This window comes from Castanea sativa, chromosome 7 (genome assembly GCF_040712315.1).
Source record: "Castanea sativa cultivar Marrone di Chiusa Pesio chromosome 7, ASM4071231v1".
Lineage (NCBI taxonomy): Eukaryota > Viridiplantae > Streptophyta > Magnoliopsida > Fagales > Fagaceae > Castanea > Castanea sativa.
Window position 1 is genome coordinate 45,334,422 of NC_134019.1, and position 19,853 is coordinate 45,354,274.

General features: G+C 31.7%; 1 protein-coding gene across 1 annotated transcript; it reads left to right on the top strand.

Annotated features, from left to right (window-relative positions):
• Nucleotides 1-14,448: 14,448 nt before the first annotated feature.
• LOC142642335 (F-box/kelch-repeat protein At3g23880-like) lies at nucleotides 14,449-18,753 on the top strand. The gene is made up of 2 exons (XM_075816689.1): nucleotides 14,449-15,708; nucleotides 18,367-18,753. Exons 1-2 carry the CDS (start codon nucleotides 14,568-14,570, stop codon nucleotides 18,369-18,371), a joined length of 1,146 nt encoding a protein of 381 aa, XP_075672804.1. The 5' UTR covers nucleotides 14,449-14,567; the 3' UTR covers nucleotides 18,372-18,753.
• Nucleotides 18,754-19,853: the final 1,100 nt, after the last annotated feature.

A 19,853-nucleotide genomic window follows, 5' to 3' on the forward strand; every position in this document is an offset into this window, starting at 1 on the left:
ATATACTTATAAATCCAAAGGAATAATTGACAAGTCCACACAAGTGGTGGAGCATATGATTTAATTCGATGCAAATTAAAACGAAGATCCTTACCAGGGCTTTGCATGCCGCGAATTACTATTAAATTGAGATTTTGATTATTTTGAGATAAATATATCCCATGTAACGCACAAGTCTAAACAACTAGAATTAGCTATTAAAAGAAAATTTTAGTTGAAGCTTTCTACAATCTATCTGAATACAATTTTCCGGCTTTCCCTGGTAAAGTAGAAGAATATTACGGGTTCAAAATTGTAGCAGAAGTTGACACAGATGACAGAAAACTGAAAATAGTTACTTTTTTAAAAAAAAAAAATTCTAAATTAGGTGAGGACAATGGAAAGTAAAAGAAATAAATTGTTGGTCGGAACAGCTTGCTCTTTTTTCTACTCTCTCTTGGAAAAAAATTCCATTTACGAAGCCACTATGGAAGATTTTTAAAAGATTCAAAGACACTATGAATTTACTGTTGAGTGTTTGCCATGTTTCTAATGCTCTCTGGGAGAAAAGCGGAGCTGATTTTTTTTTTTCTTTTTCTTTTTCAAATGATATATTTAATTGGAATTTTTAAAAACTTATTGGATGCTAATCTATATATATATTAACAGGTAAAGTTCAAAGAAAATTTAAATAGAATTTAAAATTAGAATATAATTTTGCATCATGAATCTAAAGTTATGTGGGGACCACACTATAATTAATTATCCACTTAAGTTTGTGTCATGTGTCCACTTAAGTTTTTTAATCTTTATGCTCAATGAATTAATGAGTACAAAATACTAAGAATTTAATATTAATGAACTATATTAAAAAAAAAAAAAAACTAATCACATATACTCAATAAAAATCACCACACAATAAAGATCACCACACATTCTATCTTATTAAAAATTAGAAAAAAATGATCATAAGTAGTATTAAATTTGGGTAAGAATTTTAATATGTGACTAATTAAGTTTATTTTGTAAAAAATAATTTGACTAATTATTTATGGTTTTATGATAAAAATTATATTCAATTTTATACGTATGCATGTGTTACATGCTATTTTTTTTTAATAATTTGACTAATTAATTATATTTTAATAATAAAAATTGTGTTTAATTTTAAATACATCCATACGTTTGCATGGATCATATGCTAGTAGTCTAATAAATCACAAGAAATTTTCAACTTTTATATATAGGAGATAGAGTGGAGGCATGGTTAGAACTTAAAATCATATGTTATAATATTATGATAAACTGTCATTTCTTTTAAAAATTTAAGCATAATGATGAGTTTAACCATTTAATTATATTCTAACAATGACATTATAGGATAATTAGGGTTTAAGTCATTTTGTTAATATTTTTTATTTAATTTGATAAGATTTGTGATTTGAACCTATAACATGTTTTTAATAATTGTTCTTTTTTTATCATTAAGTTAAGAGTTAAGACACTAATCAATTTTTTTTTATTGATAATATTCAATTAAGTCACTTATACAATTAATTTTACCAATTAAAATAATTAGAACCCTAATCTATGTGTGTGTGTGTGTGTGTGTGTGTGTGTGTGTGTGTGTGTATATATATTAATAGCTTAAGTTAAGTAAAAATCCAATTAAATTTTAAATTGGAGTCTAATTTTGCTCCACATGTCTCATCTAATTTTTAAATTTGTGTGTCAAGTGAATTATTATGAGCAAAAATTAAAAAGTCTAAATTCAATTAGATTTTAAATTCAATTTTGCGTCATATATTCCATCTGATTTTTTAATTTTTGTAGCAAGTAAATTATTAGATATAAAAACTGAAGGATTTAAACTCAATAAGATTTTAAATTTATTTATATATATAGAAATAGAAAGCACATCACTTGACCAATCAATTGTTCCTTTGGTTGATGCATGGTGTATCCATATTCGGATCCCAAAAGTTTCTCCTTTTTGTACAACTTTAGCCACTTTATTATGTGGATATACAAATATGCCTATTACTAGTGGCGGTCCGGGTGGGAAGTGACACGTCCTACCTTTTTTATTTATTTATTTTTGTTGCTGTTTGGTGACAAATTTCGAAAAATATCAAACTATTATTATTTTCTTTTGTAGGATCTGTCCATTTTTTAGAGCACTGACAGTGAGGTTGCTAATTTGTCATTTTAGCAACCCAAACACTGAAAACACACCATATAGCAAGGGAGCTAATTTGTTTGAGAGGTATAATTTTTTGCTTCATTGCTATAGTGGGCTGCTAGAGATAACAACCCACTATAGTTGAGAGGTATTTGCAACAATGCTTTTTTTAATCACACACGCTCAGCCCTCCCACATGTGACTCAGCCTTCATGCATAACCCTATCTCTCTTCTCATTCTCTTCAACCTTCACGCAGACACACTGCCTCCTCCCATGCTCAACCTCTCTCACACTCAGCCTCTCTCATGCGGCAACAAGGATGCCACAAGGTTGAGATCGATGTGTGGTTTCAGTGTTTGGGTTTGATTTTTGATTTGATCGACGTGGGTTTGGTGGGTTTCAACTGGAAGTTGGTATAAAGTACTGGGATTCCTTTACTTGGAACCGCTTGTTTTGATAATAGTGAATTCTCGAAAGTGGTGACCTTAAATTCACTCGGTGGGATTTTGCTTTGGTAGTTTTCCTCATTCATAAACAAATCACTTGTGTCAAATTTATTTTCCGCTGCATTTAACTTAGTTAGTGATTTGTTTGTACTACTATGCTTATTGCATGTAATTGAATCTAATTAATTTCACTTGGCTATATTAATTGATTAAGTTACCAAAGAGGTCAATACATTTTTTGCCTATCATCATCCTTACTTAACTATTGAATTATAAAATAATAGTTTCTAAAAGATATAAATAAATAAAAAGGACATGTCAACAAATATATATATGAACAAAACTTGAATACAATACTTTATGTGTTATTTCTTAGGTTGCCCTCTTAAGATTTAGCCATGTGGCTACTTAATTAAAAAATATATTTTCATCCCATGAAAAAAAATCTATATGACAAAATTTTATGAGAGAAACCTAAGAAATAATACCTGAATACTGTACATAAGTCTTACCCTGTATATGTGTGTGTGTGTGTGTGTGGGGAAACAAATATTTACAAGAATATAAATTGGAAGCATATTATGTTTAATTGTTTGCCACATTTCTTTGTCAAAATATTTTCAGAAGTTTATCATTATGACTAAAATGACTCACAGCAAATGCTATCAAAGATTCAAAAAGCTAGTTAATCATTATTATCAAAATGACTCAGAGAAAATGCTATCAAAGATTCAAAAGCTCTTAAAAAGGAATGAAAAAGCACTGATGTGTATAGCTGTATATGGCTCACTTGAATTGGTCTGAGCTACTTTAGCACTCACTGGCACTGCAGTCTCCACTCTCTCTCTTTTTCCAGGGGCGGGCCAACATAATTTGGAATTTCAATTAAATCATAAGTCAATTATAATCAAACCAAACTCTTTTAAATATACAATACTTTCAGTTTCTTTAAAATCTTTTTCTCTCTTTCCATGTGTGTGTTAAATATACTAAGTATAAAAAAAAATTACAATCAAACCTATGAACTCCTTTTTTTTTTATAGGATATTATATTAGTATTAGGTTTAAACAAAACTAAAATTGTTTGGATTCTATGGATAGACTCGTATTCCATATTTCCATGGATAAGTTTAAAGTTTAAAAAAAAAAATCGATTTTTTTATTATCATAATATTTTGATATTTCCGCAGAATATTGATATTTGTTATAATATTTTACAAGCATGAAGACTATAAGTAATGTTATACTCTAACGGTGATTAATTATGTCAAAATACACAATAAATTTCAATTGATCATAAGTCAATCACAATCAAACCAGACTCTTTTAAATATATATTATTGTCAGTTTCTTAAAAATTTTCTTCTCTCTTTCCATGTTTGTGTTAAATATACTAAGTATTAAAAAAAAAATTACAATCAAACCTATGAACTCATTTTTTATATTTTAAAACAGTAGATAATATAATTTAATGGTGGATACAAACATCCTAAATTATAACTGTTTTTATAGACGGGAGAATTGTCATTTTCTAGCCATCTTGACTTTTAGCAAGGAATAGAGTACGTGGAGGAACTGAAATTCAAGGAAGGGTTTGTCAAAATAGTCATTTAATTGTAAATTATTAACTAGTGTGATATTAAGTGAAATTCTAGTATAGTTTAGGTGTAACTTGAATTTAAGCTTATATATTCATATGTTGTAATATATATATATATATATATATATATATATATATATATATATATATATATATATTTTTTTTTTTTTTTTTTGAGAGAGTTTCAAGTTTCAACTTATGGCATCCGCTCATAATAATAGCTTTTTATGATCAGAACAAGACACCAATCAATTTTTGGTATAAGAGGGGATTGAACACCAGATCTCTTATACAATTATCAGAAACTTTACTAGTTGAGCTAATTGGAACCCACATATGCTTTATAATTCATGTGAAAATGTTTTGGCATGAAATCATCATTAATTTATTTATTTTTTATAAGTGAGTCAACTTAATTAGTCTCGAAAGAATTCTTCTTCTTCTTCTTCTTCTTCTTTTTTTTTTTTTTTTTTTTGAGAAGATAACTACACTATGACTTGATCCTGTAAATTATGAAAAATGCAAGCGATTGCTTTATATTAATTATTTCTCTACAAGGTATATACTTTATCAAAAACATCAATAAATACCACCCAAGTCATACGAGTACTTAAGAGTGATCTTAAATTTGTATATTTTCTTTCATCTTTTTCAATACCGCAATAAAAATAATACTTAGAAGTCTATAAGTAGTAATTAAAATAATTTATCTTCTAGATTTGGAGTACAATATTTTGATAATCTATGCATATTAATTGAAAACGATTATCTGTTAGTATTTGATTATTTTGAATAATATCGCGTGTATGTCTACAACTAGTATATTAAAGGGTAAACTGTGTATTTGAATCCTCATCTTTTACACCATATTTTAATTTGGTTTCTAACCTTTCAATTTGGTCCCAAATCTTTTAATATCGTGTTAATTTAGTACATACCGCTATGTTTTGGATGAAAATTAATTGTTGAAGTGGTAAATAGCCAAAATAAAAAATTAGTTTATTGTCACATTGACAATAAACTAATTTTTTATTTTGATCGTTAGCCACATAAAAAATTTTCATCCAAAAAATAACAATAAGAATTAAATTGATTCAACACTGAAAGGTTAAAGCACTAGCATTGGGGGGGTGTTTGCTATTTTACAACCCAAGCCACCCAAAACTCACTCCATCCGAGCTTGTAAACTTAAACAAATTTGCAACCTATGAACAATTACTATTCATAGGTTATAAAAAAAATATATTATTTTAATTATGTGGTTGTATGTGAAGAGAAAAAGTGAGTGGGAGGAAAAAGAGAGAAAATAGTATTTTATATTATTTTATTAGGTAGTTTATATTATTTTATTGTGCTTTATGTACAAATAAAAACTAGAATGTAGGGTGAGTTGTAAAATGAGTTGATAAAATAGATAAAATAGTGTTTGAGGATACAAAATAAGTGTTTTTTTACGTCTCTAGATGCTAATGCTTTTATGGTCCAAATTGATAAAATTGAAAAGTTATGAATCAAATTGAAATATGGTGTAAAGGATAAAGATTAAATATGTAGTTTACCCTATAAATAAAGAATAAAAAAGCAAAGGTAAAATTACATTCTCTCCCATTAAGATTTGGGAGAATGAAGCTCTAGTGAGTCCACCAAAAACTTTAAAAGAAACGACACCCCTCTTTCTTGGAGTTTGAGGAAATTAATATATTATTCATTCTGCTTCTCAATGTGTGTGTGTATGTGTGTGTGTGTGTATATATATATAACAGTTGTTGAATATTCTAAATTTTGAAAAAATTCCCTTAATTAAACCCTAACCCTTGCTAACGAAAGGTTTTTTGGTTAAATATTGTTCATTGAGGAGGTCCCAATGACCATCGATAGAACCTATCCCATTTTTAGAGTGCAATGGTAGGCTGTTCACGAATTAGCACCAAACCGTGGTTGGGCTTTGGTGTAAACAAAATCTTTTCAAATTTTAGAATATTTTTTTATTATTATTAATGAAATGACTAATAAGTTAGTTTCCTCAAATCTCATAGGAGGAAAATGTCAATTCCTTAATGGCCTGTTTGGGAGTTTAGAGAAGGAGGAGAGTAGAGGGGAGTAGAGGGGAGGGGAGTAGTGGAGAGGAGAGTAGAGGAGAATGATTATCCTCCACCTTGTTTGGATGTTTTTATAATTAGTAAGGGGGAAGGGAGTAATTAGCCCTTCTCCTTGTTTTTAATATTGTAATTTTATAAATATAATAAGAGTAAATTAGGTAATTTACTTTATCAATAATTTTATGTGCTCTACTCTCTCTCAAAATCTCTCCAATTTGGGGGAATTAAAAATGAGGGAGTTGGTAGTAGTTGAAACCCCTTCAAACCCCTCCAAACCCCTTCCCCTCCTTCCTTAAAAAACTCCCAAACAAGGTAATTGAATTACTCCCCTTCCCTCTACTCTACTCTACTCCCCCTCCTTTTTTAAACATCCAAACAGGCCATAAAGTTCGGGATGAAGTGCTATTCCCACAAACATCAATTGAGGGAAGTGATAGTGATAGTAGAAGAATGGAAGTATACAACCAATTATGACTTGAATCTATAAGGTTAATATAGGAAAGAAAACACAAGAGACTTAGATTTTTTTTTTTTAAAGAATTGAAAAAAATGTTTTCTTTATTCAACTTAACCATGCAATACAACTTAATTGTGCATACCATTTTCAATACTCGGTGAGTCGTGTTCTTTCTTCTCAAATAAACGTTGCATTTCACCATAAATTTGATTAGGGAGACCCAAAATGCTAAATACTTATCCATGCATAGGATGCAATATGGCTTCCTTTCTAAAAGAGACTAGAATTTTTGTTGATAATTGATTTGATTGCTTTCCGTTTTAGAGGGAGGAAGGCAGTTAAAAACCTTCCCAACATTTATCATATAAGGAAGAACACTCTTCCAAGCCCATGAATCAAATCCAAACACACCCAATTGTCCACAAACCATATAAAATAAAGTGCAATAATTTGGCTTTGGGTTCATCATTTGTGGAGTAATCCGTAGGCATATATGGTAGATAAGCTTGCTGCTTGTGATTTCAAGTCCATACAGGATAGTTTTTGGTGATAGCCATCGGCAACTAATAACTAATGGGTACGAATGTAGATGAAGGGTCAACAGTGAGAGATGGCCAACGGTGGTAGGTGAGAGGTGGCAACGACTGTGGAAGAAGACATATAGATATATACTCCTGTATGTTTGGCTAAGGGTAAGATATTGTAAGTACACAATTGCACCTGGACCCAAAGAAGATTATGGGCTCAGGCCCAATAAGCCTTAAACAATGAAAATTTGTAGAGCGTGAGTTTGAAATCTAGATTAAAGGTACTGAGAACTTGATAACAGGCTTTTATATGAAAACACTTGTAAATAATGAATGATAATTGCAAATGAGTCTCCTCGGACTTGAGCCGAGGACTATTTCTTTACTATTTCTCTTTCTTCCTTAAATATTACAATTCTTAATTTCTTTCTTAGTTACAGACTCTCCCCCTCTTTGGCCTTCACCCCTCTTAAATACTTCATTCCCTGATACTTTTTGGACAGTGACTAGAAGTTTCAATCCTACTGTTCAGGGGTCACTTCCCCATTAATGCGGCCAGGGAGGTAGGTGCAGAGTCTTTAATGCGGAGGTGGCAGCCTTTGCTCTTGATATTTTCTTTAACACTGGTGCATCTAGAAGGTTTAGGGTCTCCCCCTTTTAACCAACAGTCTTTCCAGAATTCTGCCTTGACCTTTGTAGTGAATCTCCGAGTTCTCTTGGAACGGTCCGAGGAGGAACTCACCCTCGGCTGTATCCTCGGACCCTCGGCATATGGGCCGATTCACAGTACTAACAAATTCCTAACTTATGAAGAGATCGGCCCTCTTTGCTAGAGCCCAAAGGCCCACATGCCCACTTGGGTCCTTTTACTCCCCACAGATATATTTGCATTTTTTTTTGGGAACCGTTTGGTTAAGATTTCTTCTTTTATTTTGTTTTATTTTAAAGTTCAAACTAATGTTTTTTTTTTTTAAGAAAGAAGATCAAACTAATGTAATCTCATTAAAAAGATAGTAAAAAAAAAATATTTCACATTTTTTACTTGAGAAAGAAGTTCAAACTAATGTTATCTCATTAAAAAGACAGTAAAAAAAATTTCACATTTTTTACTTGAGAATATTCTTAAGAAAGGGAATTTTTGATATCGAGTGTCGATGCCACTAGTCATTAGGGGGGAGAGGTAAAAAATGGAGTGTCAATTATTTTGATAATTTTGATTTTTGACTGATGACTTAGAAAACAGGTATGACAAATTTGATTTCGCTATATGAAAGGAGTTTCAGTGTGATTTACTTTTTTTTATTTTGTTCTTTGCTATTATATTTATAAGTAACTTTGTCTAATTAAAGTTCACTAAAGGCTCATTAGTAGGCTATAATAGTCATTAATTTTTATTTTTATACATCAATAATCAGGGGTTTAGGAATTCAAACCCTAGATATCTTCATTGGAAATACTAAAAGTTGTTAATTGAACTATAAGAGTCTTTAGCATAGTTGTCTTTATCTATTGAACAAACTAATAACATCATCAATTCTCTTTGTCTTTTCGGATTTAAGATTCAGGGAAACTAATACCTTAGTTAATACAGGAAAGATGGAGAAGGGCTAACCTTCCCATTAACCATAGAACCATCCAACTTTTAATGATAGAACAATGAATAGATTAAAGTTTTATTAGTGATTTGGTTAGGAAATTTTTTTATTAATAAAATGGTTAGAACATTCTTATACATGGACAAAGTTTGTTTACAAACTTGGTTACAGTATAAAACTACAATTTCCACTAAAATAATTTACATGATTTTACTTTTTGAAAATTTAATCGTTAGATTGCATATTCTTTATATTCTTAAGACACATTAAATTTTATGTCAATTAGATGTTATTTACCATTCGATCTATAAAATGATTGTTTATACATAATTTTAAACTACATAAACTTAAAATTTAAACATTTAGTTGATGACAAAGAAATTGATCTTTGATCTCTTGAAAATTTTATAAATATGAAGGATATAAGAAAAAAATATAATCCAATAGTTAATTTATCAAACATTATACGGCTAGAAATACTTAATTTGTTTCAAAGAAGTACTGTTCAGTGTACTGGATTATCTTTAGTGGGCTTTTATTTTTAAGAATATCTTTTGTGGCCTTTAGGATGACTAATAGAGCATCTAGCTTCTTTTTTCCTCTCTTTTCTTTTCTTTTTTTTTCCTGTAGAGAAATAGAGCATCTAGCTAGATTGTCATTTAAGCTAGTGGTTGGGCCAAAATAACTGGTCGCGATGCACTATCATTATCAAAGTGTTTCAATACATGGAACATTGAGTGGCCAGTCCACTATCAATTATGGAAGAAATTATTGGTTACATCTAGAAATTTGGGGTATATGCAGGAATCACACTCGATACGAAATCCACTTTTACGTGAAAAGAGGTAATAGTAGCATTGAATAATTTCACTAGCTTATAGAAGAGTTTTCTTAGGTGAATATGAGTGCTATTAGTTTTATTTTATTTGGGGTCAATTTTGTAGTTTTGCTGTTAGGTACAATCTCTCTACAAGATATATCTGGATTTGAGTAATCTCCTTTGTTGCAAGGAATTAAAAAAAATGCTACATAACAAATTACACCATTTTAAGTTTCAAGCTCATTACTTTTTTTCTTTTTTCTTTTTTCATTTCACTCCTTTTATTTTAATAGTAGCTTGTTTAATACTCCCTCCGTTTCAATTTGTTTGTCCTGTTTTAAAAATTCAACTTTTAAAGGGAATATTATTTATGACAAAATTTAGTTACAAAATTAGTTATAACCTTAGACTACAACCTTACTCAATAAAATAAATATTACTGCTTATTTTGAAAAAACTAACCGTTGAATTTTATATTTTTTATGCTCTTAATACACAGTCAAATTTTGTGTCCATTGGATATTATCTACTATATGATCTATAATTTTATATTTTATGCATAATTTTAAAATACAAAAACTTGCAATTTAATCAATTTATTGATGACATAGTTATTGATTTTTAATTTTTTAGAAATTTTGCAAGTATAGAAGATATAAGAAGAAGATGTTATCCAATGGTGGATTTGTCAAAATTCACTTCCAATAAAAAGATATAGAGTAAGGTTGTAGTCTAAGGTTATAACCAATTTTGAAACTAAATTTTGTCATGTTATTTATTGACTTGTCTGTTGTATAAAAAGATATAAGTTTCTAGAACCACATTAGTTTAAATTATAGAAAAAGAATGGTGTTGACTTTTTAAATAAAATAGATGATAGGATAAAAAACTTTTTTGTTAATTTTAGAAAGAAGACTTCATTTTCAACGTTCCAAAATGAAATAGATGATAAATAAATTGGGATGGAAGGAGTAGTAAAAAATTTATTATTAAACAAGCTAAAATGTTACCTTTTTCCTTCTCGCGAACCATGGGAGCGCCTAGCGCCCTCTCCTTCGGGCCCCAACTAGCAACCGAAGTGAGCCTTCGTATCGCACATTCTTGGTGCGATAGTCATTCCATAACTATAAGTGCTTATGAGGTGTGGAAGGCAAGGGCCGGAGTTCAAGTCTCTAGGAGTAAGCTTTCACACACATATACACTTAGATTAGACTAAAATAAAATTTTAATCTTATATAAAAAAAATAAAAAATAAAAAACTAAAATGTTGCAATTTTATTTTTGTCCCCATTTTACCCTTCTTTATCATTATCTTAGTTTTTTTTTTTTTTTAATAATTATAATCATCTCTATTCCTTTTCTTTTCTCCTCTACCCATCCCCTCTACGTTGCCCCTTCCAATCCCCAATGGCCATCTCACAAATACACCAAGCAAACTTAGCCCCTCACTCCAATGAAACTGATTTACAATAAATTTCATCAATTTATTAATACCAATTCCAATACAAATACAATTTCTCTAACCCCTCATTAGAACCTAACAACAAAATTCAAACTTTTAAACTTGCTGTATTGACGCAACCTATGCATTAGTGTTTTGCTGCCCAGACTGGAAGCACAAGAATCATGAGCTTTAGAAAAGAACAGTATACTTTACACTGCAATTCAACATAATATGATGATGATACAACGTATCACATAAACCAACTGAGAAATAACATCACTTGCATTTATATATATGAATGGAATGGAAGGCACATTTGACTTTGACACACAGATACTCATTTCTTATAACACAACGACAAAATATCCACCCTTTCGCCCCATATTTATTTATTTATTATTTTAATAAGTACAGTAGAATTTAAAACATGTGTCTGCTCTATAAAAATTGTTCTTTATTATTAGACAAAAATATTAATGAATCTATTTTTGGTATAAGCAAGATTAAACATAAATCACTTATTTGATAACAAGAAACTTTATCAATTGAGTTAGTTATAAATCTATTAAATCCACATTTTTCCCCTTTAAAAAGGTATCTGTTTGATGAAATTTTGATTGAGCAAAGCATTTGCATCTATTGGGAAAAGAATAGCCATCTCATTGGATGATGGATTATATGAAATGATAAGAATAATATCTTTTATACCTCTTTTAAGTCAAAAGTCTTGTAATTCAACTGCCACTGCTTGTTATTTTCAAGGAATGCACTTATGATTCAAATTTTTTTTTTTTTCTTTTTTATTAAAAAACCTGCTTTTAAAGGATTTATGAACGGTGGTTAATGTGGTGGCAAAGTAAAAATTGTCTTCTATAAAAATAAAATAAGTATAAATAAAAATTGTCAATGTAGCTGTTGTCGGCAATCACTTTTGAGGAGAGGAAGTAGGCCAAATGCTATTGCTAGGTATCAAGGGTGGAGTAAAAACGTAAGGGATGAGGTGGATTTCTGATTCATTGCATTAGTTAGAGTAAAAAAGTAAGAAATGATAGCTTTATTTAAAGAGAAATAAATGCAAAATTTTATAGATGGGGAGGCTCTTAGTATTACAAGTCAGCAAACTATACTTTATTCCAAAAATTTAAGTTTCAAGTGATAATGTTCAAGGTTTCAACGTAGATAATCTTGAATTTGAACTCAATCTTCACTTTGCATTCTAAAAATAAAAAAATTTAAAAAAAAAAGAGCGATACTATTGTGTACCCTTGGCGTGATTATCACTCCGACAAGGGCTGTGATTCAAGTTTCTAAGAGGGAGTTTTACACATATAAGTATAAATAAAAATTGTCAATGTACCTGTTGTCGGCAATCACTTTTGAGGAGAGGAAGTAGGCCAAACGCTATTGCTAGGTATCAAGAGTGGAGTAAAAACGTAAGGGATGAGGTGGATTTCTGATTCATTGCATTAGTTAGAGTAAAAAAGTAAGAAATGATAGCTTTATTTAAGAGAAATAAATGCAAAATTTTATAGATGGGGAGGTTCTTACTATTACAAGTCAGCAAACTATACTTTATTCCAAAAATTTAACTTTCAAGTGATAATGTTCAAGGTTTCAACGTAGATAATCTTGAATTTGAACTCAATCTTCACTTTGCATCCTATTAAAAAAAAAAAGAGTGATACTATTGTGTACCCTTGGCGCGATTATCACTCCGACAAGAGCTGTGGTTCAAGTTTCTAAGAGGGAGTTTCATACACACACACACACACATATATATATATATACTTAAATTAGACTAGGTGGGTTCCAGTTAGGTCAATTGGTAAAATTTCTGATGGTTGAATAAGAGATATGGGATTCAATCATTGCCTACACCAAAAACTAATTGATGTCTTGGTTTGATGATAATGAGCTGTCATTAGAAGCGGATGTAATAGGTTGAAACTCTTTTAAGGAAAAAAAAAAGATTAAGCTAGATTAGAATTTTTATTTTATATATATATAAATAAAAGGAGTGATGTTATATTCTTATAGAGAATTGAAATTTTTTGATATAGAACAATTATGATATAAATAACAACCCAAGTTTGATTACAACATCACTCCCATGTATAACATCACTTGCCCAAAGATTACATTGTTTTTCATTCATTTCAAAACAACTATGCAAGATTGATGCTTGTTAGTAACTCAGTGATTTTTATTTCCCTACTTTTCTGAGTATAACCTTGTAACTTTTGGTTTAACAAATTAAAACATCTTCGGTTTGATATTAAACTTGGTTGGGTTGATGAAAGATAGTAATAAGGCCACAAAATTCTTAGCCCACATTGAGACAGAAACTTATTCACTATCAAATATCACACTCAATTATATTACTAAAATTCTCAATATTATGTACTTAAAATCACCCATTCTTTAATATCCAACCAAAACAATTTCATTTAGTGTGACTTGAAAAATCTTAACTCAATATCATTGAAAATTATAACATACACTCCTGCCACAATCATAATTTCACTTAGAGACATTCTCAACAACCTAGTGTGCACTACTAAATTGGGCCATATGCCTCTGGTTTCTTAATCTTGATCCACATAAAATAAGAAAGAGCTAAAGTTAGAGGCAATGAGAACCCTCCTCTAAGACCTTGCATCTGGCTTCCATAAAATGAGATGGCCATAGCTAAAAAGGTACACAAGAACCCAAAAATGACTCGGGGAAAATTGCTCGAAACCACCAAGGACAAGGTTGCTTCATCGTGCTTGCCTATATAGACTCTATGCCATCACATATTTGGGGAAGATGACTGTTTACTCTTAATTTTTGAACTATATAGCCAAACAACCTCACTTGCAAATAATGCAGCAAAATACTCTTGTTTTGGATTTTGATATTATTGATGTTGAGTTCCTGAAACTCAACATTAGTAATATATAATGTACCAAAAAAAAAAATTAGTGGTAAAATATGCATAAAATATGACATTGCAAATATCAAGTTATGTATAAGTAATGTCGAGTTTCAAGACAGAGATATTTTGTTACATGACGTGAAACGGAGACTGTTTGACTGCACAAAGTTGCAAGGAGCTGTAGCACTGCCCAACAATTCTAAAGAAAGACTTACTGGGCTTTTGGGTTAAACTTAGGCCTAGGACACCAAATATCAAATGCCATGGATTATCACAAAATAAAAGCCTTGTTGGGTTTTCAGATTAGGCCCAATAGGTTCAGTTTCCCAAATCTCCATCCTTGTTTTTCTTTACTCTTTTTCTCCTCCCTATGACACAGACAAACATTGCCGATTTGCTCTTCATTTTACACTCTAAACCTCAAACCTTGGACCATTCGTGATGTCTCAATCTGCAACAACAATACTCATCAAAAAAAAAAAAAAAAACTGCAACAACAATGGGTGAGCGTCTTTCAAACGATGTCGTGGAAGACATCCTGGGTCATCTCCCAGTGAAATCCTTAACCCGATTCAGGTGCATTTCGAAATCCTGTGACTCCATCATCACTGACCCCACTTTCATTACCAAACACTTGAAGCTCAACCTTAACCAATCCGAATCGTTAGTATCCACAAACACTCACAGTGAGTATTTGCTATATACTACAGAGGTTAAGTATAGATCACCATCTTCCAAACATCTGTGTGCGGTTGTTTGCAACAATGACTGCACATTGACCCAGATTTCGAGGTTTGAAATCCCCTCACTTTTTGAGAAACATAGTGTAGTTGGTTTCTGTAATGGCTTGTTCTGTCTAGCAAGTCGTCGTAATGATCTTAATCACATTATATATTTGTGGAACCCAAGTATTAGAATGTTTAAGAAGCTTCTAGCTACTCCCTTTACTGACGAGGATAAAAAGGAACATAAGAGGTCTGTTGTTGGACTTGCTTATAATTCTCAGAACAATGACTTCAAGATTCTGAGACTTCTGTCTGTTTTATTGGGACCAGGGGCCGAGGCCGAGGCCGAGATTTACAGTTTGAGTACAGATTCGTGGAGAAAGGTTGTAATAACGATGGAGTCCTTAAGAGGGTATGAACCCAACTTTGGAAGAATTGTTAAGATTGATCCACCCTGTATATTTTTGAATGGGGCTTTGCACACTTTAGCAATCACTAGCCGCCACCATTTCATTCTGTCCTTTAATGTCAATGATGAGAGTTTCCGAGAGATAATGTTGCCTTCTAGTCCCTTCGATGTGGATACGAATTTCACTCAACATGCATCGTTTAAGGGATCCCTAGCTTTTTTCGCTTTTGCTGATAGTCTTCGGGGTGCCTTCTGCAACATATGGGTTATGGAGGAGTATGGTGTGGCTGAATCTTGGACTAGAATATATAGGGTACCAATGATTTGGGTTGGGGATGTTCGTTTCTGTGGCTGCACTGATAATGGTGAAGTTTGGATTAAGAATACCAATGGGCTGATTTCATTTGACCCTGAGATTCGAATTCTGAACGTTCTTAACGTTGAAGATGCTGATTGGGTGGGTTTCACGGCTAATTCAATGGAGAGCTTGATTTTACTCGATGGCGGTAAGTAAATGTGAAAATTCGCTTTAGCTATTATATCACTTTCAGTTTTGCCACCGTCATTGTGAAAATTAACTTTAACTAGTATTGCTTAATTTGTATATAACTTTAGCCAGTACTTTTGATGCTGAAACTAAGGTTGTAATTGTTTCCATCCTTGAGTTTAAGTAATTTCTCAATATGAATGGGTGAAGTTAGCTAAATTAAATTTGAGGAATGATCAAATGGGGATTTCAGATGGCTAAGCCATTCTGTTCTATTGTGCTTGTGCCATTGACCATACCAAAACCCTTTAGTCTAATTGGCCTGCTTAGCAATATTTAGTTCCATGTCTATATGTGATAGATTATAGTGGTCACTTGTTCTCAAGTCCAACAAATAGCAGTTGCTGAAATTTTGCTTCCTTTCAGAAGTTTAAAACAATGGAATCGTAATTGACCATAATATAACAGTGCCAAAATCCAAAATTGCATTAATATTACTAGTACATGTTGATGTAACAATGAAGTAGGACAGATTTGAAGTACCTCCAATATGCATGTGTTGGACTTTAATAGGAAAGTGGCCTCTCATTTGAAGTATCTCTCATGGCTGGAGATGTATCCAATACAGTCTCCAAAGAGTATCTAGATATTGAAATATGTTTTAAATTTTGGATACAGTCTGATATGTTGTGGATGTGGTCAAGAGGCCTTGACACAATCTTGATGCAGGAGTTGCTTAAATTGGGAAAAAAAACTAGTTGGTTTCACTTTGAATGAGCCAAACCCTTCTCTTGTTTTGCAGTTGACTCTCTCTCTCTCTCTCTCTCTCTCTCTTAGACACACACACATACACATTGATCTTATACCTACTCATCAATTGATCGTGATTTCCTGGTCATGGGGGTTGATGGATATTGTTGCATCTGTGTTTGCACTTTGAAGGAGTTTGTGATGCACGTTTGAGATAATTGAGTTTCTGTTTTTACTTTTTAACTGTCTGATTCTTGTGGGTTCGAGAACTGGGGGACAATTGAAGATGAAGCAGCAGATTTTAGGCTTAGTGCATTTGTGCATTTTGAAAGTGTTTTTGAAGGATTCGATGCTTGTAAATGGCACTTCCTCATCTCACTATTGATGTTGGGTATATTATATATATTCTTGTTTTTAGGAGTTGTCATTTATCCATATGCTTATTGTATCTTGTGTTGGTATTGATACTTTCCTAGATTAATTTGAATCATGGTGCTGATTGTCATCAAGTTTTGTATGGGAGAATACTGCCTTTAAATTCTACTCCTGCACCCTAAATTACCTATTAACAGTAGAAAAAAAGGGAAGGAATTGACTAAAGTTAGAGAATTGAATATGGTGATTCAAGGCTCTTATTCCCGATAAAGGAGTTGCATTGATGCAGAATGTTGCTGTAGTGTTATGCTAAGAAGTAAGAAGCTTAATACTTAAGATTTATATTAATTAAAAATAGGTAATGGAGATCTCAGGGTTTATTTTTGATGATTTAAGTTAGTTTTAGACCCAAGGGAGAAGGGAAAGAATGTCAAAATTTTGATTGGAAGGTTGTTTTTTTTGAAAAAAAACATATCTTTGCTTCATCACTTTGAGACATTGAAGGATAAAAACTTAAAGTGCCCCAGGCCCCAAGCTTTTAAGTTATGGAATGTCCAGGTGTAGGGCTCAAGCATCTTAAGCCGTAAGCTATATTTCATAGATGAGATTAAAACATAAAAATAAGGTCAGGCTAACATCATGTCTCACATCTGGATTCATTACTCTTCTATGAGGTTTATGCATAAGGATTGCCATTTGCGAGATTAATTAAAAAAAGAGTTGTTATTTAGAAAGAGTATTTCAAGCTAATAGCTCCTACTTTTCATAAATTGTTCCAATTATTCTCAAAGATTGTATTAATTTTAGTATTAATGGTTAGAGTTCCTGCTCACATGCTATTTTTACTTGTGTTGAATCCCGATGCAAGTTAAATACTATCCATGTTTGAGAATTATTGATGATTGGGTCATAAATTTCTATTTGCTCTTTTTTGGTGTATGAGTCAGATTTTGTTCTGTTAGAGGGCTTAAAATGTAGATTTATAAAATATGAAAAAACACGGCTTTTCTAGCCTAGTTAGCAGGCATTTTGTGAAGTTATTGACTTCAGCATTTGATAATGAACTTGTTACTAAGAATGTCAGAATGTATAACTAAATTCTTCCAAACACTGTTTGGTGCTACTGAGCTGGGAATGTGCTTTGTGCCATGCTGCTTCAGAGAGTGAAACTAAGGAAAAGCCTTCAGGTCATCCATTTTTGGTACATGGATACTCTTTCCTGTCTGACTAGAAAAACTTGGTTGGCCTACTTTCAAACAGCTTTGGTCTTTTTCGTTAGTTGTTTGTTAAAATGGAATCAGAGCCTAGTTAGATTTCTTTGGTTTAAATTATGCGAACTCTCTATTAGGGGTGTCTTTTGGTCTATCTGTGGAAGACTCATTATTCAGTCTCGGTTGTTAGGCAGGCCTGCCAGGAAGGGGGTGTGTTACGTTACCCTAATTGGCATATATTTTGTACCCACTTCCATACTTATGTCTATTTTGGATTGCATGCTTTAAAAAACCAAACAAACTGTAAATACCTTTGTTTCTTTGTTGTTTCAATGCCACAGAGTAGAGCAAGGCAGATGGTTTAAGCTCCTGCAAAACAAGCAGAATAAATCTTGTTGATCTGGCTGGTTCAGAGCAACAAAAGTTAACTGGTGCAGCAGGGCCTTGTTTAAAGCAAGCTGGGAATATTAGTAGATCACTTTCACAGCTTGGGTATGGTGAAACATATCTTCTTTAATGTCTTGAAGGTGAAGGTGCATTTTTGTTATAGTTTACCAATCAGTCAATATTGCTGTATGTACAAATCTGCCAAAAATATATATGGTCAATTAGGTTTAATATGGCATAGCACATATTTGAGTTCTCAATTTGATGTCATCATGATTGATCCATCCACCTTCAAAATTATTTGAGTAATCCTATTGATTCAGAATGTGTGGGTTGATTTCTTTCCTTTTCTTTTTGCTTATTGCATTTTAGGGTGGTTTCATAATTGAATGCTGCATTGAAGGAGATGAGATGTCAAAGGAATGGAAAATAATGGAGAAGGAAGATTATTAATTTCTAATAATATAATTTTTTGAAAATAAAATGAAATAGTGGAGAAGGCAGCTGAAAAGAAGTTTACGCATTAAGTATAAGGTAAAAGATGAAGAGAATAGTGCAAAAAACCTCCTGAACTTTCTGTCAAAATCAAACTAAACCCCTGATCTTTTAAATTGAAATTAGAAGCCACTCAACTTTGAGAAATACCCATATTGATCCTAATTTAAGGATCTCACTCTGAATATTGAAGTGCTTGTGGAATAGGTAATGCTTACTTCACTCTTTTTAACTGCTTGCATTGATCTTCAGTTGGACAATGGTCCTGCTACAAATATAAAACCTTGGTTTTCTTATTTGATTTATTTCTCTCTTACTTTTTCTTTTACAACATCGACTACTTAACATGTGGAGCCTGCATGGCACTATTATCATTGATTAAAACAATCTCAGATGGCTCTAGTGGCATGTTAAACTCATATAAGATCCATACAAAGCTTGGTTTTGCTTGCTTCTATCTGATCTTATAGAATTCTCAACTACTGCTTCACAAAATCAGTTGCACCAACTTCATTGAGTTCATATAATACTACCGTAATATATGTACATTCACTACATTTGCTTTGTAATTGTAGAAATTCGGTAGGATGTAATTATGCTTTTATTTTTTGTCATCCTCAACTAGTTTTGGGACTTGAATGGACAAATGCTTAAATCCTAAATTGGAATGAAAAGAAAAAATTGACAAAGAAAAACAAAAAAGCCTTTTGAGTGTCTAGTAGTTACTTTTTTCTTGGTTGGTGTTTTCCAATGCACAAAACTGAACATGTGGCTATGACTCTTAAGTAAAGGAATCAACATGATGAACTATGTAGAGTTAAAACAAATGGCTACAACTCCCATGACTCAAATGGAGGTCACTCAGTGTCATGGATTCGTAGAAGTTTGAATTTGACATTACATCATGTCGATAATGATGGTAATGAAGAGATGAAAATAGATGAGG

Bases quoted from the DNA above. Each gene is read 5' to 3' on its own strand.
- LOC142642335 (XM_075816689.1), top strand. From the start codon at position 14,568: ATGGGTGAGCGTCTTTCAAACGATGTCGTGGAAGACATCCTGGGTCAT.